This window comes from Mus caroli, chromosome 4 (assembly GCF_900094665.2).
Source record: "Mus caroli chromosome 4, CAROLI_EIJ_v1.1, whole genome shotgun sequence".
Classification (NCBI taxonomy): domain Eukaryota; kingdom Metazoa; phylum Chordata; class Mammalia; order Rodentia; family Muridae; genus Mus; species Mus caroli.
The window spans coordinates 124,820,665-124,845,229 of NC_034573.1; the positions used below are offsets into that span (position 1 = coordinate 124,820,665).

Sequence of the window (24,565 nt, forward strand, 5' to 3'; positions counted from 1 at the left end):
TCTCTCTCTCTCTCTCTCTCTCTCGTAAGGGGGGCAGCCAGATGAAACGAAAACGCCTTGGTTTTCCCCTAAACCTCTCGCAGCTGCCGTGAGAAAGGACAGAGTAGGAAGGGCCAGCGGCTGGGAGGTAGTGATGCCCGAGGTGGCTGGAAACGCTGGCTGCTGGCAGCTGAGGCCCTCCTCACTCCCATTAAGACTTCAAATTGGAAAGGGGTGGGGGGGGGAAGGCTGGTGACTCTTTGAGGTCTCCCGGGTGACATCTTAAAATACCATTGGGGGAAATCTCCCGGGGAGGAGGGAGAGGAGGGGGAGGAGGGGAGGAGGGCCGTGTGACTGTAATCGTCAGATCGGAGGTTTTACTGTCACTTGGAGCTTAAAAGGAATCTTTGAAATTAAAAGAAGACAGGATGTTGACAGGAAATCTGGCCTTTTTAATCAGACCCCAAACATTTTCTCCTTGAAATCTTTACCATCTGGATCCCCAGTCCCTGCACACGGCAGCCACGTTTAAATGGCTGTGACTCTGTTTAAAGTCTGGTTCAAAAGGCATCTGCCTCTTGATGCGCCTTGGGTGGGAAGGAGTGGGGGAAGAGATGACATTTAAGGGGCATCTCCACCCACCCATCCAACAGTTCCCAGCAGGTACATGCTCAGTGATCGAAACCACCCTGTCCTCTTACCCGGGGTTTTCTGGATCAACTTGCAAAAAAGCAGTTTGTTTTGCATTTTGCATTTTCTCTGCATAACGAATCCAGGGCTCTGCTGAGGCCATTTAACTGGGCCTTGGTCACACTGCGGGGGCCAAATTCCATACCCCAAAGGGCCAGTGCCTTAATTGACTGCAAGGAGTAGCCCGGTTATTAAGGTTGCTGATTCTTTGGCTGAGAGCAGTGTAGTCTCCTTTGCCGCCCCACCCTTACCTGTGACCTTGTTGATTGATAGCTCTGGCCTAGACTTAATTTAATAAAAATGGATGTTTTCTTGGAGCTTCCATCAACCACTGGACCCAGGATTTGAGTCTGGAGGCTAGAGAGCTCATTACTTGGCTTTGGCTGTATTGGGAACGGATCCACACAAGGCTAAGCCTCTTTCACCCTGACTCTCAGAACTCCTCAGCGAGCGTGGGACCTGGGCGGGCAGCTGCGTGAGCCCCTCCTTTTGGCTTTTCTAAGCCATCCTCTCTCCTGCCCGTTTCCTCAGGTGGTGGCCCTGGGGGATGTGCCCGACGGAACGGTGGTGACCGTGATGGCCGGCAATGATGAGAACTACTCCGCAGAGCTGCGCAACGCTTCCGCTGTCATGAAGAACCAAGTGGCCAGGTTCAACGACCTTCGATTCGTGGGCCGCAGTGGGCGAGGTGAGCAGGGGGAACTCTGGGATGGCAAAGGTGGGGATGAGAATTGAGGAAAGCTAATGGGTCTCAAATCTGCAGGCCCGGTAGGCAGCGCCACCCTTTTATGTGGATGTGTCTGTGATCTCTTTCGAGTAAAGGAGAGTTTTCTCGCAGGTTCTCGCAGGGTTTAGCAACTTCTGAAGTCTCCGGTGCTGCCCTTCTTTCCCCATTAGCATCTGTGATCTCAGAAAAGATGCTGTGGGAGGTTCCTGCGCGCACAGCTCAAGCAGGGTATATAGATAGATGTCTTTCAGTTGGGGCCGAGGCATCCCAGCCTCTCTCCCCGGGGGTCCTCTGTGGTCTCCCAGGGGCATAGTCTCCGCAGAGCTGGAGGCTTCTTCAGGTACTTTCAAATAGAGAATTCTGAGTGGGGTGATGGGATGTTGGAATGAAAAGTTTGAAGGCTGCGCCATCTCAGCCTCTGGCCAGGCTCACGCTGGCTGACGTGCCAGCCTGATCCACCCCGGTAGTAGCAAGAAAGCAGGACCAGACGCCACAGTGGCTGCCGCCAGGGGCTGTTGAGTGGGAGGTTGCTGGGACCCAAAACCCGTCATCAAGTAACTCTGGGGTGGAAGAGCCCTCCCTGTTCCCATGCCCTGGGGATAGGGAGATCAGACTAGCCTGCTGAGCAGTGGCTGAGCAATCACCTTCCCAAGCTCTGGGAGCCCTCCAGGGTTAGGAAGTGAGCCGGCTTCTGGCTGCTATTGCTGGGGCAAAATGGTACTTTTCAACACCAATAAACAAGACCTTCTCAAGGTTGGAGTTCCCTGCGAGCTGCCAGCCAGCTCCCCACCGGGCATCTGGGCACCATTTTGTGCGCTGCAGCCGTTCAGTATATACATACAAATGTCAAACATATTTTTGACTTTTCAGCATTAATTAAAACCAGGGCGTTATTTGCATGTAATAACTGTTTGCTTGTTGCTTTTTATGAAACTGAAATAGTTTACATTCTTTCGAACATTTCCTGTTCCTGTTGGCTCCCTTCCCCACGCACAGATTTCTTTCAAACGTAGCCCTTAACTGGTTGCAGGTTGATGGGTGGAAAATGTTTGCTTTTATGAATTAAGCTTTCGTTGCCGCTTCTAATTAGTCCCCAAGCCCCCTTTGTCATCCCCAATCTCTGAGCCCTTTGCAACTTAATTGAAGGTCTGGCCCTGAGTGGAGTGCCACGGGTGTAGGGTCCAGGTGATGAGGGCGGGGGCGGGGGCACATTATAGCATGTCGGTCTCTAGGGAAGTCGGTGGATAGCGAACCCCACGAGGCATTAGGCACTCAGGACTCTCTTCTTCCTCCACACTGCTCCCTCTCTTGGGAGGTAGCAGGGAAAGAAAAGGACGGTGATGGTGATGATTCTCTAACTTACTGTGGCCTCTCTGCTACTAAGAAGTATTTTTGCTTTATTTATTTTGAGGCAGTCTCACACCAGGTATAGTACAGGCTGGCCTGGAACTTGTTATGTAGCCAAGATTAACCCCAGATTTTTAGTATTGGCTCTGCCTCAGTGCTAGGATCGCAGGTGTGTGCTACCACACCTAACCCACTGACATCTCTTAGTGAATTGTACCGCCCAGATCCAAGGCCCCTCAAAGAGAGATGTTTCTAAGGTATCACTGAACTGCATGCTTTTGGATCATTTGGTCCTGGGAGGGAGAAGGAAGCCTATGCCCACAGAACTCTGGGCAGAGCCCTTGGCTCCTGGTTTTCCAGTCTGAGCTAGGGCGGTTGACCTTGGCCTGAGTTCCAAGCCAGCTAGGGACTTGCTGGATGGTGTTAGAAAACTAATTTAGCCTCTTTGTGCCTCCATATTTTTATCTGTGAGATGGGGGGGGGGGGATAATCACACATTTTAAATGAGACCTGGGGTGAATTAAAGACACCAGTATAAATGTGTGAGTTTCCAGATACTGAGGTCCAGGTACAGGGTAGAGCTTTTGTACTTTAAATGGTTGGCACTGGGAGAGCCTTTGAGGTCTCTTTGAGCACTAACACTCACTGAGTCTCTGATTGCAGTGTGGTTTGGCCGGGGGCGGGGGAAACCCAGAAGGTGTGCACTGTTGAGTGGGAGAGGCATGGGTGCTGATGTGAGGAGGGTAGTGCCGTTGTCCAGAGTGCATGGTGCCACACTTCTGCCATGCCTGTCCCAACGCTTGGGAAATTCCTGTCTGAGAGCCTGCCTCTGACTGACACTGAGAACGAGGGCCGCTTTAGGGCCAGCTAAAGAACCCAAGAATTTTGGCTTTTTTTTTTTTTTAATCCTGATTTCTGTCTGAATCCCAGAACACTTTTCAAAAAGGAAAGACATGCACCAGCACCGCCCCCCCCCCCGTTACTCTCACAATACTGCAGGTGTGAGCAGAAAGGAGTACGAGCCAGCCAGGCCCCCAGCCAGCCTCTGCACCCCTCCCTGCCCTTCATGTCTCCAAATCTGCACCTCAGCTTCCTTCAGGGGCCATGGCCACCTTCTACCAGCAATCCCTAGAGCTCTGTCTTTCGTAGTAGTGCCAAAGAAAAGCCATTTATTGCGGATGCAGATTTGAATATGTAAATGACCCAGTGAGACCCTGCCTCTTCAACGCAGGCAGTGGGGCAGCTCACTCTTCACAGAACCCCCCCCCCAACACAGAATGACAGGGCTCAAAATGAGAACGTGACCAAGCGTCAGCCTGTGCCAGGGTTTGCTGGAGATGGGCAAATTCTTTACAGAGTAGTGAACAGGGTTTTTGGTTTTTTTTTCTGGGGGGTGGGGGGGGAGGTGTTCTGTTTTGGCTTTTTTGCAGAGCTAAGTATCAAAGCCTGGCTCTGATTCCTGTAGGACAAATGGTCTATACCACTGAGTCACATCTGCATCTGTCCCCCCTCCCCCAGATGGAAGCAAAACCATCTTTTGAAAAAGAATCCACTATTTTGCTTTCGTTTAAGTAAAACTGAGTGTTTGTTTGTTTGTTTTTAAGTACATTTTTCCCTCCTAGGATAATTTAATTCTTTGTGGCCCTAGGCAGTGCTGGGCTTGTGTGTGCTTACACACACACACGCACACGCACACACGTGCACGCACACACACACACACAGGCACACACGCACATGCGCGCGCGCGCACCTGTCCACCTGTGCATGAACTTTAGTGAGCACGCATCCACCCGAGGGCTGGTGTTCTCCAGACTCTTCACCATGGCGAATCCCCAGCTTGTCATCTAGGAGACAAAGTAACCACTGGCCTAGGCACAGAGGAGTGAATCACTGAGTACCTTGGCTGAGAAGCTGCAGAGGTGTGTGGAGAGAGGCCTCCGGGGAGAGAGCTGTAGGTGAGGGCTGATGGCATCACTAGGGGAGGGATAAACGTGTCTTGCTGAAGCCGGGAGGTTACGGAGCTGAGGGGAGGCCCCAGGAGTCCAGACAGCTCCCTGTGGGCGGGGCTTGTCAGTCATACTTCCTGACCCACTTGAGACTGCTGATTGGTCAGGGTTGCAGGGTACACGTGTTTCACACACCTGATCAGGACAGCCTTCCTACCGGCCCCCTCCCCCTCCTCCCCTAACCCTATCCCCATCCCCCACCCAAGCCGCCAGCAACCAGAGCCCACATAGTTTCTTGATTGCAACTCATGGCCTTGTGGCCTGGCACCATAGCATGGTTGCTAGGCTCTTGCCCAGCCAGCCACCTCCTGCATCTTCCTCGTAGTTTCCTGCATCAGAGAGATGCTCTCACTGAGCACCACCAAGGAAACTGGGGACAGCTTGCTCCACCCATCTTTCTCAAGGTCTCTTGCTCTTGGCCCCAAACCTGACTCCCTTTCCAGCTCTGTGGTTGGTTGAGAAGGCAAGGAGCTGCTGGTGACCTCAGGAGTGGCATGTGGTCTGTTCCCTGGGGCAGATGGTGAGTTGCATGTGTGATTCTGGGTCCTGCCTGGATCCTATGGGAGCTGGGCAACCACAGCTCCTCTGTGAGCCTCAGTCTTTGCATCTGGAAAGTTGGTGCATTTAAAATAGTTAATTCAGTCTCTATCATACACGGGGTAGCATCCTGGGGACTGGGGGTAAGGTAGGGTGGAGATAGGGTGACACTCTGGCCCCTGTGAACTTAGCACCTAAGAGAGAGAAAGTGAGCCAGCAGGCAGATTCTGAAGCGAACTTTGCAAAGAAACTTTACACAGGTCCAGGGGCAGGAAGCACATGGAGCTGGAGAGGGGAACAGCTACATTTAGACACTGGGGAGGGGGATCATGGTATTCTGGTGGTCTGTGTAACAGATTCCACAGTAAGCTCTAACAGTGGTTCTGGTGATGACCATAACGTTGAGTTTATGAGGAGCACTGAGACTATTCAGAGAAATCTCTAAGGACTGTCATGTGATCTGTAAATGTCTGCGTAGCTTGTTGGTGACAAGGTCACAGGCACTGCTCATTAGACTTCTGTGGCTTGTGGCTTGCACTCTGGCTTGAGAGAGGCTCTTCCAGTTAAGGGTTGGGGACAATACTATTGCAGATTTTCCTGTCCCAGATCCCTGGCCAGCTCTATACTAAGAAGGGCCAACCACAGAGGCCAAATTGAAAATCTCCACTCTGTTTGAGGGTTTTGGCCCTGGGGATGGAACCCAGGACATGAAGCATTCTAGACAAACCTTCTAACACTGAAGTCAACCCCCACCCCCTGGCCTCTAAAATGTCACCTTTAAATAAAGTAGCTAGGGGAAGTCCTCATTGAAAAGGACTAAGTCTGAAAAAGGACTCTCCAGTACAGACCTAGCCCTCAGTCTGGAGTCCTGGCAGCTAAGGCTCCAGGTATCAGCCTACCCCACCCCACCCACCCCCATCATTGTGGCCCTAGAAGCAATGAGGTCAGACAGCCACTCCAACTTCCCCTTCGTGCCCCCATTGGTTGGGAGGAGGAGTCTAGGAGAGAAATGACCTCAAAATGAGAAGGCAGAGAGAAGAGTGTCCCCAAGGGGAGTAGAAAGGAGTCTGAGGCCACCTGCCCTGTGTCTCCCCAGACTGTCTGCAGTTCTTATTCCAGAAATCAAGCAAATAGTCCCTGGGCCTGGGGGTGGGGCCAGTCTGGCTTTCCTAACTCAAACCTCCAAGGATAGATGCCTTAATATTTGTGTCCTGGGCTCTGCTGGCCACCTCAGGGACCTTCTTCCAGTGCTGGGTCTATTTCCCAGGGTGCTCTGTACTCTCCCAGAAGCTCTTGAGTTTGGAGGCTCAGCTGGCTGGCTGGCCTGGCTGCCTCAGCCATGCTCAGGCGTCTCCTGTTTCCTGAGCTAGAATTTTCCCTTGAGCAAAGAGAACAATAAGATTGCCTGTGTCCTCTTGGAGAGCAGGACTGTGAAAACTGGCCCTCTTCTTAGGGCACCATTAACATGACCTGTCTCCAGTAGCCTCCTGGGCATCTCTGGGGGCCACTCCAGAGAGGCACAAATGCCTGGGCTTGGAGTGCCCAGGGGGAGTTCCCAAGCCACTCACTTGGGTTGAGAGTCAGTCCACAGAGGCAAAGCTGGACGTGGGGAATGGAGCTTGGGTATCTGTGGAGTCCCTTCTTGTCCCCACCCCACCCACCCAGGCTCGTCTTAAATGGTAATGGCGCTGGCTTAGACATTGGGGAAACAGGCAGAGAGATGAAGCCCTGGACACAGACAGTGTACAGCGTGATAAAATGACTAAGATGGTAGAAAGAGCAGACTTGCCCTTTGACGGACGTCCCTAAACCTTTGGCCTTCAAGGTAGAGTACTTTGAAAGCACACCTTCATCTACTTCCTGCCTGGGGAGGTCTCTAACATGGACAGTAGAAGAAAGAGAAAGAGGGAGGAAGGAGGGGAGGACAGAGAGAGAGAGAGAGACAGAGGCAGAGACAGAGAGACAAAGAGACAGAGAGAAAATGGATCGTGAGAAAGGGGTGAAGTTAGAAATCAGACTATGGTGGCCACATCGTCTATGGGCCACAGCCCATAGCTGCGGAAAAAGCTTCAGATGCAGCATTTGTCAAAGGTCCTAAAGCCCCAACGGGAAAGTCTCAAGAAGAGGAGACAGTGATGTGTGTTGGATTCTGGTGATGGATAGTCACCAGAGACAGTTTCAGTCTCACTAATACAAGAAAGGCAAACAAAATCAAGAGGAATTGAAGATCTTCCGTTGTGATAGACAGAAGCCAGTGGCATTTGGGTGACGTGTGACCTCACGTCACTCATGATGAGGTACGTGTCCCAAGAGAGTCAAGATCGGCCACCACAAACTCATCCCGGGCCTCTGAGGTGACACCCTCGCTCAATACCTCCTGTAACTCTCTGGGAGGAAGTCTACAGAGAAGAGATGTAGAAAGAGATTTTGACACATGGAAGGTCATATTTTAAATGGTAAAGAGAAAAAAAAAACAACAACCAAAACCGTATTATTTTAAAAGATTTTCCCCTCTGAGGAATTTTGAATGGAGACATTGAAGCCAAACATCTATCTAAAAATAGAACAGGGTTCTGGAAATAACAGTTGTGTCTACAGCTCCCAGATCGGCCCTCTACAGTGAGGGCTGCACACAACAGCAAGAACTTAACGTGACATAAGGGGGTGGACCAATCAAAGCTGAGACTTCAGCCAAGGGAATACTTAGTAGCCATTAAAAATTGAAGAATTTGGAGAGCTTGTAATGCCAGGAGGAAAGAAAACAAGACGGGGGCCTCAGTGGTTAGAGTACTGGCTCCTCTCCAAGGGAGCTGGGTTTGATTCCCAGCACACACATCGGTGGCTCACAACAGTCACTAAGTACAGTTCCAGGGGATCTGATGTCCTGGTCTGGTCTTTGAGGGTGCCAGATCACATGCATGGTGCACATACATACATACATACATGCATACAGGCAAAATAAATAAATAAATAAAATAAAAATAAAAATAAATAAATAAACAAACAAGACAGGTGCTAGTATTTGGGAGGCAGAGACAGGTGGATCTCAGCAAGTTCAAGGCCAGCCTGGTTTTTACACTGAGTTCCAAAACAGCCAGGGTTACATTGAGAGATCCTGTCTCAAAACCCAACAAATTAAAAAATGAAAAGCTATGGATGTTATCACCATGACAACTGTGTAAAAACTGTTCCACCCGGAGGAGTGGAAGAGAAGCTCCAAATGATGGTGGCCGTCTCAGCCAGTGGAACTGTGGGTGGGACTTCTTCTTCTTCTTCTTCTTCTTCTTCTTCTTCTTCTTCTTCTTCTTCTTCTTCTTCTTCTTCTTCTTCTTTTTGGGGATGGGGTTCAAGACAGGGTTTCTCTGTATAGCCCTGGCTTTCCTGAACTCACTTTGTAGACCAGGCTGGCCTCGAACTCAGAAATCTGTCTGCCTCTGCCTCCCAAGTGCTGGGATTAAAGGCGTGCACCACCAAGCCCGGCACTTCTTCTTTTTAAATATGTTTTGTGTTCTCAATTTTTTTTTCCCTGTAAAGATCACTAATTGCTCTCAGGAAAAAGCACACACCCATCTTTACCACAAAATCATATGAGTCCCTAAGTAGATGATCACAAAAATATAGTCTCATAGAATGAAGGAAGAAAGCCAAAAGGGCCCTGTGTAGTCGGAGGACAGCTAGGGCCACACCTCCTGTGGCCTTGAATGCCAAGCCCAACAGCTTGAACTACACTCTCGCTCTGTAATCGCAGGCGTGGGACTACTGGCGGCTGGGCCCAGGAGGGAGGCCGGGGGACTGTGCATGCACCTTTCACCAATTCCTGCCTTGATTTCCCCAGGGAAGAGTTTTACGCTCACAATCACCGTGTTCACCAACCCTACCCAAGTGGCTACCTACCACCGAGCCATCAAGGTCACTGTGGATGGACCCCGGGAGCCCCGACGTAAGTGCTACTGAGCCCTAGTCAGGGCAAAGGGTCCAGGGGAGAAGGGCACTAGGGGGCTGTACCTGTAGCTCTGTGTCTCCTTCCAAGCACTCAGAGGGTCTCCGTGCTAAACTTCAGCCGTCTGGGCTCAGCCTCAGGCTCTGAAGGGTCAGCAAGGAGACCAAGATGGCCCAGACTCTCTAGGGACAGCAGGAAAGAGGAAGGGCACCATGGCGGGCAGCATTTGGGATGAGGCTTAGGCCAGTCTGCTCTGCACCCCAGCTGCCTCTGCAGTGATGAAGGATGTAAGGGAACAGCTACCGAGGGTGCCATGAAACCACATCCCCTCCTGAAAGCCCTGCATCTTCAGAGCCCAGGCACACTGGCTACGGGATCCCTGCAGCTGAGAACAGGGATGCTGTGAGTGTACACTGAGCATCACCTGCATTTGGCAATTCCCTGTCCCTCAGTGTCTGCAGCAGGGGGTAGAATTTGCACATGTACTAAAGAAGCTTTTCATGATGGCTGAGCCAAAAGGTTTCCCTGTTCTAAGAGGTGATGGACCAGTATTTGTGGGGGATATGCTCCTGTCTCAGGCTGCCAGGGCTTGGGACAGGAGGGCAGGGCCTGAGACCCCTTTCTGGTACCCAGGAAACTCAAAGGAGCGTGGCTCGCCAGGTCCACATTAGTGAGAGCCATTCCAGCCAAGAGTCAGGCTTCGCCCCTCACTTAGTGCTCCAGCAGGTAGTTCTTTTCGGGGCGGGGGGGGGTGTCGGAGGCAGAGATGGACAATGGACTTGGGGAAGTCACATTGCCTCACGGTCACCTCCCATGCTCTGAACTGTAGGTCTTGGGCTGATCACTTTCAGCCTCATATTTCTTGTCTGAAAAATGGGTTTGCACAAGTAATTGCCTAGGCTACTGTTGCCTAGGCTACTGCTGTGCACAGGCAACAGATGCATCTGTACAAGGCAACTTGTGACTGATGTGCAGTCATCTCAGCCAGGGCCTCAGCGACCGTATGGCCAGGAGACAGGCACTGAGTGCCTTCTCTGTGAAGGGGCCTGATCTGATCCTGGCCCACAGTGGGTCTGTGCAGCATAGAGAGGTTCTAAGTGGCCAGGCAATGCCTGCGGGTCCCAAGAATATCCTGTGTACATCTGTTAGCCCTGTGCTTCTTGAGGCCTGTGGGTGAGGATGTGGGTCAGCCTGCTCAGGGAGTCCTCTGCACACCTTCTCTTGGTTCCCCAACCCACCATAGATCAGCTGGCCCTTTAAGGAATAAGCCAGCTGGGAGGGAGACAGAACAGAAAGAGATAGATGGGGTCAGACACTGGGATTGCTGTGTGGCCTAAGACACTTAGTATCCCTCTCTGGGCCTTCTTACTAGCTCATTTTTGGAACAGAGCAGAAGAGAAGGGCTATTTTCCATGTTACTCCAGGTTATCCCATCCTTGGGACATGCTAACTTCTGCCTATGGCCTAACTGACCCAGAAATCAGGCCTCGAGTTCCTATTCTCTAGACCCGATCTGCTTAGTATTCTTCTTTGCTGGACTCAGTTTCCCTACGTACAGGTGGGGACCCCCACAGGCAGCGGCAGCACTGAGAAACCCAGTATGCATAGCCTCATGCAGTGTTTCGGTCTGGGACTTAGGGGGATCATAAGAGTCCTGACTTACCACTATCATACAGGAAGTGTCACACACACACACACACACACACACACACACACACACACACGGCTCTCAGGTTTCTGCAGTTTCCCCTTCCTCCACTTGCCAACCCCTGTGAGGTCAGAGCCTCTGTGGGTGGCTAGGGCTGGTCCAGAGTCTGGGAGTGACAGTCCTGCATCCCTGAGACCCAGCTGTGGCTTCTGTGGCCAGGTCGGTCCCCTCTAGTGCCCTGCAGACTGTGCCCAGTATGCAGCCAGGTGGCCAGCTCGGGCTGAGGCTGATATAGTGGCTTCCTCCCTGTGTGGCCTCGGTCTCTGATGGATCCCTTCCAGTTAATGGGGACTGGTTCAAACGCAGGTTGCTGAGCTGAATCCAGCACTGGGATGGGAGGTGGTTCAGGAGCTGGGCACAGCAGCAGTGGCCACAGCTAGGGGCAGCTAACCCCACTCTCCAGGCACAGCAGGTGCTGCTACCAAAAGTGTGGGACCCAGCTTCCATGCGCTTCTGGAGGCTGAAGGGATGGCCTGAAGCATCTCTTTCTCTAAATGCGCACAAAGCAATTTCCACAAATATTTTCCCAGGCACTGGCTGCCATACCTCCAGCACTACCCGCCACCTGCTGGTCCCACTCTCCTGGGTCTCACATTCCACAGGAGAAAGGAGGAAACAGGTTTTACAGTGCCGAATCTGGTGGTGGCCTCTTCCTCTCTTGCACCCTCTTCCTCTCTCCAGCTGCTGGCTTCTGCCAGGAACATTCCTGCCTCAGGGCCTTTGCACAGCGGCCACCATGCCAGAGTTATGCCTCTGTGCTGGTCCGCATGCTCCACCACACCAGCATTCTCTTTTGCCTGTCTGCTACTTGCACCTGGCCCCAGGGATGCCCACAGGAACGTTTAGCTGATATTTCTTACTTAAGTAAGTCAGGACTGAGCTGAGTAAATCATTTGTTCGCTTCAACAAAGCTAAGAGGAAGCCATAGTAGGCAAAGGGTGGGCAGGGTGGGAAGGCTTCCTGGTTGAGGTTCAGTCCTGAAAGGGGGGGGGCGCATAGCAGTGTGACCTCTTGGGACCTGGTATGGGCAGAGAAAATGGCCCAGTGCTATACCTGGGCCTTGGAGACAAGTGAAGGGCGGTGCCATCCTGGCCTCCAGGTGTGGGGAAGCTGAGAACAGGATGCTTGGGTTCCAGAGAGACAGCCACTCCTGGTCGTCAGTCCCCCCAAGAGCCTGGGAGCACCCAAGGAAAGCCTGGCAGATCTGAGAGAGCCCGCCCAATAGAAGGGAAAGGGTTAACCTCAGACCTCCCAACTCCCCTAATCAGGCCCAGGCCTGGAAGCCCCAGTTGCAGCCCTGGGCGGGAGCCTGCTACCTCCCTGCCACTGGCCCTCTGCCAGCCAGCTTCCCTGCCCAGCCACCACTGGTTTTCATCTGCTCACAGGGGGCCAATTCACAGCAGACCACCCCAGGCCCGGCACCCGCCTGCCATCCGAGCGGCTGATCCGAGTCCGGTGTAAATCTCCCCACAGGCCGCAGAGCAAGCCACGGCAGCAAGCGCACAGTGGCTGCTGTGTGTGTGGGTTGCAGGCTGCAGGGAGGCTGCTGGGAAACTCTGGACCAGCCCAGGGTCTGATGGCTGGGGACTCACCTTGTTCTCAGGGCCCTACCCGACTGTGCCTCTCTCTCTCTCTCTCTCTCTCTCTCTCTGTCTCTCTCTCTCTCTCTCTCTCTCTCTCTCTCTCTCTCTCTCTCTCTCTCTCTCTCTCTTTCTCTCTGCATCCTACCTCCTGCCTCTTTGAGGCCAGACATGGAGCTGGCCTCTTGCCAGCCAGAGCCCAGCTCTCCTCTGTCGGAGGCGTTCTGTAGCCTAGGCGGCTCACTCCAGGTTTTAGGATCACCTTGTGACCTCCGCCTTGCTCCCTCTCTTTCCGGCTGTGAGACTTGCAGGGGGCGGGGCGGCTGAGAGGGGAAAGGGAGCTTTTTGGAGGGTTGTGGCCTTAAGGTTATATGTGTGGTCCACCCGGCACAGGGATCCCAGCCTCCTCCTGCCCCACCTGCCGCAGACAGGAACTAACCCTGGCAGAGGCTTGCTTGGCTCATGAGACACCAGGAAGTCTGGCAGGTGGAGGGACCCATGTTAGCCTGCTTGGGAGCAGTAATGAAGTCCCAACTGGATTATTTATGTATCCCTGGGAAATCTCCCAGTCTAGAGCCTTGGACCCGTGTCACCTGCCTGTGGGGTTCACTAATGGCTTAGCTCTGCTCAATGGAAGCTGTTGACCCAGGAGTGGGAGGCGGGTCAGAGCAGGGTTGTCACCTCCCGGGAAGTTCAGAGCCTGCAGGGCTGTGTACTGCTTAAGTCTGACTCCACCCTTTGGGAGAAGGGAGGCGGCATTAAGCTTTTTAATCCCCATTTTATAGAAGAAACAGCGGAAGCCTAGTGGGAATCCGAAACAAGGCTACCACTGCATGATGGCTGTCTTCAATGGGTCCGGGGCCACTGGAGTGTGCTGGCTGAGATCTGCCTCCCACAGGCAGGGGCAGGGTCCCAGGCATTCGCTGTGATCAGACTCCCAGCTTGAAGCCTTTCCCCCTGGGCATCCTTCTCCCCAGGAGGACTCTATTTTGACCAGACCAGGGGAGGGATTACAAATAACACTTGACAGACAGGGAAACTGAGGCCCAGAGGAAAGCCAGTTAGCCTGCAGTGGTTGTGTGCTTGGGACTCAGCCCTGAGTTTCAAAGCAAGGCAGAACCCTTCTGGGGTCTGCTGAGACCCTGTGTCCTAGTTAGGGTTTCTGTTGCTTTGATAAAACACCATGACCACAAGCAACTTGGGGGAGGGGGCAGACTTATTTTACAGCTCTTGGGCCACACCCATCACTGAGGGAAGTCAGGGCAGGAGCACAAGGCAGAGGCTGTGGAGAAACTGCTGCTGACAGGCTTGCTCCTCCTCAAGCCAGTCAGGTGGAGTGTGTGTGACCTGGGAGTTTACAACTCTTTCCTTCCCTTTACTTTTTGGTCCCAGTGCTTGATCTCAGCAATAGAGAGTAACTAAGACACCCAGTCCTGTTCCTCTGCTCATGCCCCTCCCACTGCGTGCAGAGAGCACTCTGGGCTGGGTCCCAACGCCATGATGCTCATGCCTTGAGTCTCACAACCAGGCCCCTCCCTGAGATGGGCTCCAGGGAAAGCGGTGGCCAGTTGTCCTATATCAGCTGTCAGCCCAGCAGTGGCTCTTCCCAGCCTCAGTGTTTCCACCTGTACAATGGGGGCGTGTCGGTTCTCGCCAGGCCGGGTGCAGCAGGAGGCCGAAGCTGCCTCCTCTCTTTCCACTGGGGGCTGGAAGCCAGTTGGACCAATGCAAACTTCTTGTGATTTTTTTTTAAGTCAGTGACTCTCCAAGGAAGGGGACATAGGTGAACAGGTTGTGGGGGTTAGGGGGAGGACTACCACTGAGGCAGGAAGCACAGAAGGGCAAGACACGCGTGGGTGAGGGAGCCAGGCAGCTCCATGCTCTCGCTGTGGGAAAAGAATGAAAGGCTTTTTCTGCGGCCCACCGCCTCCCCGGGGCACCCGGGCACCGGCCAGGCATTCTTGCTTCCGTTCAGTTCTGCTCCCAGCATGAGAGCCTCAGCCTCGTGGCTCTGAGACTCTCTGGCGCCCTGGCCATGTGGGGTCAGCAGACTCCCCTCTGCCCCTCCCTGGCAATGGCTTCGGTACTGCACAGGCACAGGAAGCATTCCTGGCAGTGTCCTCTCTTCCAGGGAGCGTGCCCTTCGCCACGGGGTGGGGGGGAGGGGAGTAATGGGCAAGACACTGGGTCCCTGGAGTTAGGGATCTGGGCCGGCTTCCTAGTCACCACCCTGGCCTCAGTGTCCTGGTGTGTCCTCTGCCTCCCCTGCAGTCAGTGTGTTAGGGGTGGTGCTTGTAGCTCACGGTAGATGTGTGATGAGTGAGCTCCAGGTTATATCTGTTGGGGCCCACCCTTGAGCCCGCAGTCACCCCGCGCCTACCCTCCTGCTGGCCATAGGAACCACTGCAAACACAGTATACTGTGACTCAGAGCCAGGGGACTTTGCTCATCAGGCGAGGACAATGGCAACAGGCCTGAGGTTTTGCACCAGCAGCATGGCCCCATTGGCTGCCTTAGAGCTTGTGGTTGACTGAGACACCCAGTTCCTTGCACCCAAGCTGACTGCTAAGCCCTCAGCCTCTGTCCATCCGGTAGGCTTCCTGCCTGTTGAGATGCCTTGGACTTCATGGTCCCTGGCATCTCCAGTAGCCTCAGAGCTGCCCTTTGGCATTTCCACTGAGCCAGAGACAACATGAGATCGTCATGACCCTAGCCAGGCGTCCTCAGTGAGCCACAAGCTCCTCCTTCTGCCCAGCCCCTAGCCATCTTGCCTGTCTTATCGCAGACTTTTTGCTGGGAGGTTGGAGAAGGCAAGCCTTAGAGTCTGCAGCCAGTGACAGGTGCCCCCAGGCCACACCTTCCCCTTCACTTTCTAGCCTTGGAGTGGTGACAGCTGCTGCCAAGAAAACCACTGGACTTGGCTGGTGCCTCGTGAGAGGACAGCAGGGCTCCCTAGCTATTGGCCACCTGCTGAACTTTGCCTTCTGGGACCTCCTGCTCAGTTTCTGAGGCAGTCCTGAGCTAGGGTTTGGGCATTGGGCAGAGATGCCAGACAGGAGGTGTGAGCTCATATGGACCCAGAAGGAGGCACTCAGATTGCTGTCTATTGAGGAGAGGATCGAGAGGCAGCTACACCCCTAGGAAATGTGACAGGCAGGCTCAAGGGACATCCAATAATGTTGCTCTTTGTGTCATACTCGTGAGCCAGGGTGGCAGCAAGGGCATTTCTGAGAGGCTGGTCATTGTCCCCACCTCATAGGCAAGGACACTGAGCTTCCGGGATTGTCACTCCAGGAGAAAGTGGCACAGTCATACACACCCTCTCTAGAAAGTTCCATGAATGTGGTCTCCCTCTGTGGTTTTCATTCACATGAACTCAAAAAGAGGCTGAGAGGAGAAACTTGAAAGCCGATGGGCACAGGGCCTCACTGACAAGGGGTCTCTGCAGCCAGGGCTCAGTTCTAGTTTAGAATCTCGGTGTGTTGTTTGAGAAGTGAAAGATGGGTGACTGGGAGTGCCCGTGACACTTAGTGACACTCCAGGTGTCCTCGTCCAGGTGTCCTCCACCCTCAGTAGGTGCACAGCCAGCCTGGGACTCCTGTGTGCGCTGTGTCTGGGCAGGGACCAGAGCCTGTATGCCCCCTAATACCACACCTCTACCCTCCTTCCTAAGGCCTCAAGGGAAGACAAGCTTGGGGGTAGCTAGGTTGGTCAGGGCCAGGTAACCAGAGCTCCCTCCCACAGCCTCACGTCCTCACAGGGGTGCATGAATTGTGGGATCCATGGAGTGTGGAGATCTGCATGCCGCCCCTGGGGACTTCTCCCGACTCCTTGGCAACCTGACTGCCCGAGACATTCTTCTAGGCCTGCTGCCTCAGTATTCTTACCTGTCAGACCACGCTGGGGAGGTAGTTCAGAGCTTAACATCACAACGTGCCGGTCCAATCAGAGCTCTGAGTGTGATGTTAAGAATGACCATTCTTCTGAGGAGAGATCAGGCAGCCTGAAGTGGCACATAGCCACGATCCCTGTTCTGTTTAGAAAATCAGAGTTCCACAGAGACCTAAGCTAGACTCCAGGAAGAACTTCCTAGTAGGACAAGGCATTATAGTGGCTGATGAACTCCCCATGCTCCACAGGGCACCGGCAGAAGATAGAAGACCAGACCAAGGCCTTCCCCGACCGCTTTGGAGACCTGCGCATGCGTGTAACACCAAGCACACCCAGCCCCCGTGGCTCTCTCAGCACCACGAGCCACTTCAGCAGCCAAGCCCAGACCCCAATCCAAGGTACGGAGGAGCAAAGACCCTTGGGGAGCAAGCAGGGCGGTGGATAAGGATCCAGGATGCAGTCCATCTATCCCAGGCCAAGTCCCTGGGGAAGATAGCTCCCCCACTGTTTATCGGTGGACAGCTGGGGCAGTCTGCAGTCTACACTCGCAGGTCTCCCGAGGGCTTCTCTGCACCAGGCCTTTGCCCACTCCCTCAGCAAATGTTCACTGACTCATGCACAGTGCCTGACCCCGGGATGAGTGGGAACAGATGTGGCCATCCCTCCCTCTGAAGTTCATTAGTCCACAGGGACGCGAGGGCAATCCTGCGGTGTCCATAGAGCCATGGCAACTGTGTCCCCACTGTACACACAGCCCTACTACCTCAGCTCTCTCACAGTGAGGAGAGATAGGGTGAGGCTATCTCTTCCCACGGCTGGGTGTTAGTCACACCAGAAGCTGTGATAAAGGATGGCAGTGCTGCCTAGCTCAGTCTCCCCATCTAGAGCGACACAAACAGAGAGCCCTGGGGTCAGCAGCTGCCCAGTTGCACAGATGAGGAAGCTGGGCTGCAAGCAAATCTCCCGTTGGCCCCACATGGGGCAGGTGCCTGGCCAGCCCTATGGCCGGCCTCATACTTCTGTTAGGAGCCAGAGACAGGAGGAGGCTAAATGTAGCTGGCTCAGGTCAGTCAGGGGCAGAAGCCAAACCACAGAGGCCTGAGGGCTAGCTGCTGCCCAGTGTGGTACCTGTCCCTTCTGATCACCAGTGCTGGCTCAGGGCCACTGTGGCACATGTGGCACAGTAGAGGCTGAAGCAGGCCGGGGCTTTCTGGTGGCTGAGTCTAGTGTCTCCCTGGCTTGTCCTTAGGTGGGCCTGAGAGTGATCTGAACATTAAGATCAGAGTGGGCTACATGCTGGTACCTCTGTCACCTACCGTCTGCCCTTCTCCACACTGGTCATTCCGTGGGGGTCAGGCACTGCTGGGAAAATTATTATCCATGTGTTCTGTGCATGACACAGTGTCAGAGGCATAGTGCCACCATCTCTCCATGTGCCAGGAAGCTAGCCCAAGGTAAGGATAGGCCCTGACCCCAGCATGCCTGAACCCATGGGCTTGTGAGTTGGAGATTTGGCGTTTGAGCCCCAGGCCCTTTAGATAAGTGTTCAGCATCTCTCTCATGCTCAGCTCTGACCAGAAGTTTGTCCCTACGTCACCCCCTCAGGCCAGCACCTACAGAGCCTGGCCTAGAAGGGATGGGGTGTAAGCCAGGGACACCCCAGAGGCCAGCAGGTTTCTGTCCATTGGTTCTCATGAGAGAAAAATGCATGTTGGCTCTGTCACAGTGAGAGTGTGGTCTTTGGACTGTGTGCTCCCAGGAGCTAGAATGAGCTTCCACATAGCCCTGGTCCTCACCTAGCTAGTATGGCATGGATGGCCAGTCCTTCTCTTACTGAACCCTGACATGGGATTCCTCAGCCAAATGGTAGCTCCAATTGGCCCTTGGTGTTTAGGAGAGGGTCCTGGATACCCTAGCATACCCTCAGCCATGCTTTCAACCCTGCTTTGCACTGGCTGTGTGATCTTAGGCAGGTCATCTAACTTCTCTGAGCCTGTGTTTTCTCATCCACAAAGTGAAGAGGCTCCTGTCACAGAGTGGCTTTGGCAGACTCATGCATGAAGAGTCACACTCCCTGGCCCTCCCCTCAGGATGCCCCACCACTTCTCTCAGTGCCTGTTAACGGCCTTGACCCCTAGCTTTGGACACTACAGGCAATGCCAAGACCCAGGGTCCCCCACCCCACCCTGCTGCAGACACCCACAATGGGGGCTTCTCACAGCTCAAAGGGCTCATTCAGCTGTATGCAGCAGTCAGGGCAATTTGGAGAAAATAAACATTTCCTTGAGCTGCTAGCTTGGCTGCCTGACAGTGGCCCCGACAGCTCAGATTTCCTGGGGCTGTGAAGCTGAGCATGGGCACAGGAGTCTGAGGAAGCTGCTGAGGGTCCAAGGGGACACCTGGGGCATGTATGTCCCTACCACTCTGGAGGGGAAGCTGGGACAATGAGGACAGAGTCAGGAGGGGACACTGGCAGCTCCACATGGCCCAGGCTCTCCGCTGCAGGACCAGAGTCCCACTGTCCCCTCCTAAGTCTTGTTTGATCTGCTTGGAGAGCAGGGTCCCCTGCCAGCAGGCATCTTTATCCAGCATCCTCTCATCTTGCAGCATCCTCTCTGCAGGAGATGGGCATCAGGCATCTCCCCCTCCCAGGCCTCAAGACACACTCACCAGCCAAGGAGTCACCAGTTTTTATTTCAGAATGCTCCAGTGGCCTGCCCCTTGTCTGTTCTCCTCACCTGGCACCAAGGGCAACCCTTCATAGTGACCCACAGCCAGGCCCAGAGGCACTGACGCATATCCCAGAGACCCAAGGAGTACCAGTTACCTGAGGGTCCCTGACACCCTGGGCAGAACCCAGGAAGTAGGAGGCCTGAGCTCTGATTCCTCAGGCACATCTTGATCATGGCCAGAGGCCCACCCAGAGTAGTACCAACCCTGCTAGCCCAGGACTAGGGCCTCCCCTGGCCTTCCATGCATGAAGCAGCCGAGGCTGACAGGCCGAGGCTCTGGGCCACACTCGGGACTATGCCCTGACATTGCTGCCAGGGTACCAGGAGAGCCCTAGATCGAGGTTTCATGTTATAACACCTTCATTTGCCTCTGTTGCAAAACTAAACACTGGCTGGAGGCACTTGGGGATCCTGACCACCAGGGGTCTGGAATTCTCAAGGGGGCTCCAAGATAGGGGGTGCCAATCAGCACACCTGCTTTTGTGATCAGGGGTCCCCAATCCCAGCATTCACATGGGCAGCCACTTCTGGGGACCCAGAGCAAGGGATGTGGCAGCAAAAGATGAGGCAGCAAGACAAATGGAACACTGCAGACTCTGGGCCTGACTCTGTCATCTGTGTTTTGAGTTTACTCAATTTGATCTAGGTCCTTGGGAAATTGGTGTGGAGAGGTTAAGTGACTTGACAAGGGGGGACACCTGGGAGTGAGAGTCAAAGCCATGGCTCCAGAAGCCACTGGGAGAGTCCAGCTGCCTCCCCAAAGAGGCAGTAGCTATGGGGCCAGTGTTGGGACCCAGGACAGGGTGTTCTGTGACCTTCATGCCGCTCCCTTGCTTGGGGCACTGTTTTCCCACCAATGGGATTAGCTTTGCCCATGATTACAAAAGTAGGTGTGCAGATTGGCACTCTCTATCTTGGAGTCCGCTGAGAATTCCAGACCCCTGATGTTGCTGTGTGGTTGGGACCCCAAGTGCCTCCAACTAGGTGTTTAATTTTGCAACGGAGGTAGATGAAGGTGTCATGAGTGTAGTTGTGTGACCAACATGCAGGGCAGCCTTGAGGGATATAGGCTCAAGAAGTGGGGGTGTGGACCAGCAGATCCCCCCACAGCTAAGACACCAACCTACCTACCTACCTACCTGCACACACACACACACACACACACACACAGACACTGGCCTCAGCAGTAAACAGAGAGGCCTTCCGAAGCACTCTGGAACTTTCTCTGCCTGAGTGGAGAATCAGCCTTTCTGTTTCTCTGCCTGTTTTTCCCTCTTCCGAAGCTAGGACTCCCAGTCTCACGGGGCCCCTGGGGACTCTATTCACACCCTTGATCTTGCCAGCTCTTCAGAATGAGGTGGGAGCCCTTTCTGGTGTCTGTCCTAGCAGGCTGGGAAAGACACACAGGAGGAGGGAGGGCTGTCCCCTCCATTTTGACCCAGAGTTCCCACCAGATCTGCAGCAAAAGCCCTCTGCACAGGGCACAGCCCTGCACAGCCCAGCCTGAGGAAGAGATCCCCAGGAAAGTCACCGCACAGTATGAGAAAACCCACAGTGGTCTTGGTCTGTGCACTTGACTGACACCCCCCTTTTTGCTGTGTGTCCCTAGGCTCCTCAGACCTGAACCCCTTCTCCGACCCCCGCCAGTTTGACCGCTCCTTCCCTACGCTGCAGAGCCTCACAGAGAGCCGCTTCCCGGACCCCAGGATGCACTACCCGGGAGCCATGTCTGCCGCCTTCCCCTACAGCGCCACACCATCGGGCACCAGCCTGGGCAGCCTGAGCGTGGCGGGCATGCCGGCCAGCAGCCGCTTCCACCATACCTACCTCCCTCCGCCCTACCCCGGGGCCCCGCAGAGCCAGAGCGGGCCCTTTCAGGCCAACCCGGCGCCCTACCACCTCTTTTACGGCGCCTCCTCCGGCTCCTACCAGTTCTCCATGGCAGCCGCGGGAGGTGGTGAGCGCTCGCCCACCCGCATGCTAACCTCCTGCCCCAGCGGCGCTTCGGTGTCAGCAGGCAACCTCATGAACCCCAGCCTGGGCCAGGCTGATGGCGTGGAAGCCGACGGCAGCCACAGCAACTCGCCCACGGCCCTGAGCACGCCGGGCCGCATGGACGAGGCCGTGTGGCGGCCCTACTAAGCACCCTGGAGACTCTCGGGCCAACCGAATCCTTCCCTCCAGCCCGAGGCTACAAGAAGAAACAGACTTTGGCCTGGTCCCAGGGGCCAGAGCTGGCAGTGGCTCCCAGAGCTCTGTCCAGCCACAAGTTTGAGCAGAGGATGTGGGGACCTCCCACAGGACACTGCTCCAACCCAAATCAATGTCCTCTCTCGCTGCGCATCCCAAACCCACCTCTGTTGTCTCCAGCCATGCCCAGGATTAATTCTGGAATCAGAGGCTACCCCTGCCTGTGATGGGGAGAGAAGCTCAGGCTCAGAGATGTCTGGACTCTCTCTCTCTCTCACACTCACACTCACACTCACACACACACACACACACACACTGCCCTGGGGACCATCCATGCCCATCAAGCCAAAGGGAAACTCGAACCCCTGGGAAGGTTTCACTCCCCTGGAGAGAGAGAGAGGAGCCACGTCTCTCTTACACACACACACACACACACACACACACACACACACACACACACACACGTCCCCAACTTGACTTCCCCCTGGTCCCAGGCCAGCAGCCCCTGATCAGTCCTAACTTACCTGAAAACACCAGGCCCCAGAGTAGACTCATCCTGGGTGGCAGGTCCCTAAAGTAAGGAAGGCCTCACACTGTCCAGCATACTCCAACCTGAATTGCCTACTGGGTTCTCAGGGGGCAGACAGGTCCTGGCAGAAAGTCTAACCATGGGGATCGATAGGGTGGTTAGCCCTGTGCACTAGGTCCAGCCAAGCTGTGCTCTGGGCCTTGCCTCCCAGGCCACAGTCCCGCTCCCAACTTGTTTGTCCCTAGAAGCAGACAACTTTGAACCAAAAGCATCTAAAACCTCGAATGGGGGGGGCAGTCTGTGTATATGAGAGCCCACCCCCTGCTAGTGTGATGTCATCAGGACCCCCGCCACCAGGGTCCTGACCTCACATTCTTCACAGAAGGGGACAAGACCTCCAGGAGGCCCTGTGGAGTCTCTGGTGAGGTGTGCGATGGTAGAGCAGTGTCCAAGCGGAGATCAGATGTCCTCTTCAGTCAGTGGGATTGGTTAAAAAGCTCTTACCAGAGCTGGCTGGCCCACAGCTGGTTTTTCAAACTGAGTGAGCCCCTTAGTGATGGCCTCTGCCTTGTGCTTGGCCTTCCCCATTGCCTGCACCTGTAACAGCCACCCACATACACACTCTGGTAGGTCAGGGGGTCCTGACAATCCTGAGCAGATACCTCCCGTTACAGTGTCTCTTGTCCCACCCTTACCGGAGGAAAAAAAAACTCTAGCTCTTGGAAGTAGCTGAGGTAACCTTCCAGCTCCCTGCACCCAGAGGGGGCCTTCTCACCTCTTCTCAGGAAGCAGCTACGACCCCATTGCCCTCCTACCTGCTTCGCTACTGGTCCATGGTACAGACCCGTCCCAGATCACCAAGAAAGGTACTTTCAGGATCTCAGTGCCTAGCACTGAGTAAGCCACCCCAGACAACTAGCCTCCCTCATACCCAAATGCTGGTCGGTGGAAATAGAAAGCCACCCCTCCCCCATCACCTCTTTCTCATCCCTGATTAACAGTGAAGTCTGAGTCTTGTCCTGAGTCCTACAGTGAGCCCAGGCAGCCGGGGCTAATTAAAAAAAAAAAAAAAAAGACAAGAAAAAGGAGAGGAGAAAAAACACAAAAATGAAAGGTCCTTATTTGCAAGGCTACTTTAAAGTGCTACTTGAAAGCACAGACTAGACAGAAAGCACAAGGAACCTGGGAGGGGGTTGATACAATGTTACTGTAATTGTGTGGGTGGGTGTGGATCCTTTGTGACATTGTTACCCTGAGGTATACTCCCTGCAGTGAGCTGGTCTTCCTGAAGTGGGCCTGCTTTGCACTATAGGCTGCTTGTATGTTTGGTTTGTTGTTTTTGTTTTTTTTGTTTTGTTTTGTTTTTTTAATGCACAACTTGCTTGTACAGGTCAACTGTCCATCTTGGGTACTATTTAACTGTCAAACGGGATCTGTGTTTGTTACAATAATATAACAGATGCCTTGAAGGACCAGCGTCAGGCTTCAGGAGTTGTGAAGGAGGGTGGGATCTCCTACTCTTGGGCAGGAGAGAGGACACTGGATGTGGTTGAGCTGGCTGTGTGGGGAGATACCCCAGTGCTGAGGAGTCTACCACCCAGCTCCTTCAAGGTGGTTACAGAGACCCTGGAAGGCCACCTTCCTGGCTGGGCTAAGGCCCCAGAATATCAGGTGGGCCTTCAAGATTACACTAATCCTCTCGTCCTTGGTTGACTATGTTCATCGCACAGAGGCAGAAGCTACTGCATGGTCCTATCTGTCACCTGGATGCAGATTTGGGGAGGGACAGCCACCATGTTCTCAGCGGAGTCCTCCCTGGGATGGGAACCCCTGTTGAGTGAAGACCTTCCCAGAGTAAGGGGGTTTTGGGGGATAGGGACCCCTCTAGAGAGCCCCTGTGAGGAAGCACCACCCCTCACCCCCACTGGGATCTGCTTGCTGGAACACTTGAAGCAGAGAAGACAGAACTGCAAATCGGTCATTTGGAGATGAGGTCCTTCTGGCTAGCAAAGAGAGCTGCCATGCCTTCCATGGCTCCCTGGAGCTGGTGGTTGCCAAGCTGAGACCATAGCCTGAAAATTGGGGCTGTGGATAATGGTGTGGGGACCTAGCTTGATAATCCCCCTCTACTCAGATAATCCCCCCACCCCAAGCCTGTGCCCCTGACCAGATGGGACATACAGATTTTCCTAAGATAGATGTGGCTCTGTGGTTCCCACTTCAGAGTTCCAAGATCTTGCCCTTTTGTAGGAACAGCCAAAGATCAACTGCCAACAAGAAGTTCCTGTTTTCCCAGCCTAGACCCTGGACCCTTTCCTACCCAGTAGCGCCACAGGATTCTAACCACAGCTAATGCAAGACTTGTCCCCAGGTACACCCAAGGTGGGTCACCCAGCAGGACCTCTCCCTGGGTTAGAACAGGGAAACTGTCTTCACAGCTCACATGCTTCTATTTGGTTTATCTGAGGGTGGACCTGTAGGTGGCCCCTACAACTGAAGAGCAAAACCCCTGACTGTATTTAACTCCTGTCACCTGCATCCCACTTGTCAAAAGGATACAGATACAGACCCAGAGATGCCCCCCCTTCCCCCCCCCCCCCACTTAGCTGGAGGCAGCTGGAAGAAGCCATGCAGTTAACGCTGAGGCCTGTAGGGGGCGGAAGCACTGGCTTCCAGGCAGCAGAAAGAAAGGATTGGTTGGTTCCTTTC

General features: G+C 54.1%; 1 protein-coding gene across 2 annotated transcripts in view; it reads left to right on the forward strand.

The window, feature by feature from the left end:
• The window catches only part of Runx3 (RUNX family transcription factor 3), a 56,616-nt gene extending 33,366 nt beyond the window's left edge, over positions 1-23,250 (forward strand). For both annotated transcript variants that reach the window (XM_021160578.2, XM_021160579.2), the window contains 4 exons: positions 1,201-1,357; positions 9,122-9,226; positions 16,654-16,803; positions 20,747-23,250. In XM_021160578.2, the coding sequence (XP_021016237.1) occupies positions 1,201-1,357; positions 9,122-9,226; positions 16,654-16,803; positions 20,747-21,279 (945 nt within the window). In that variant the 3' untranslated portion in view covers positions 21,280-23,250. The remainder of the gene's footprint in view (positions 1-1,200; positions 1,358-9,121; positions 9,227-16,653; positions 16,804-20,746) is intronic.
• The last annotated feature ends 1,315 nt before the right edge of the window (positions 23,251-24,565 follow it).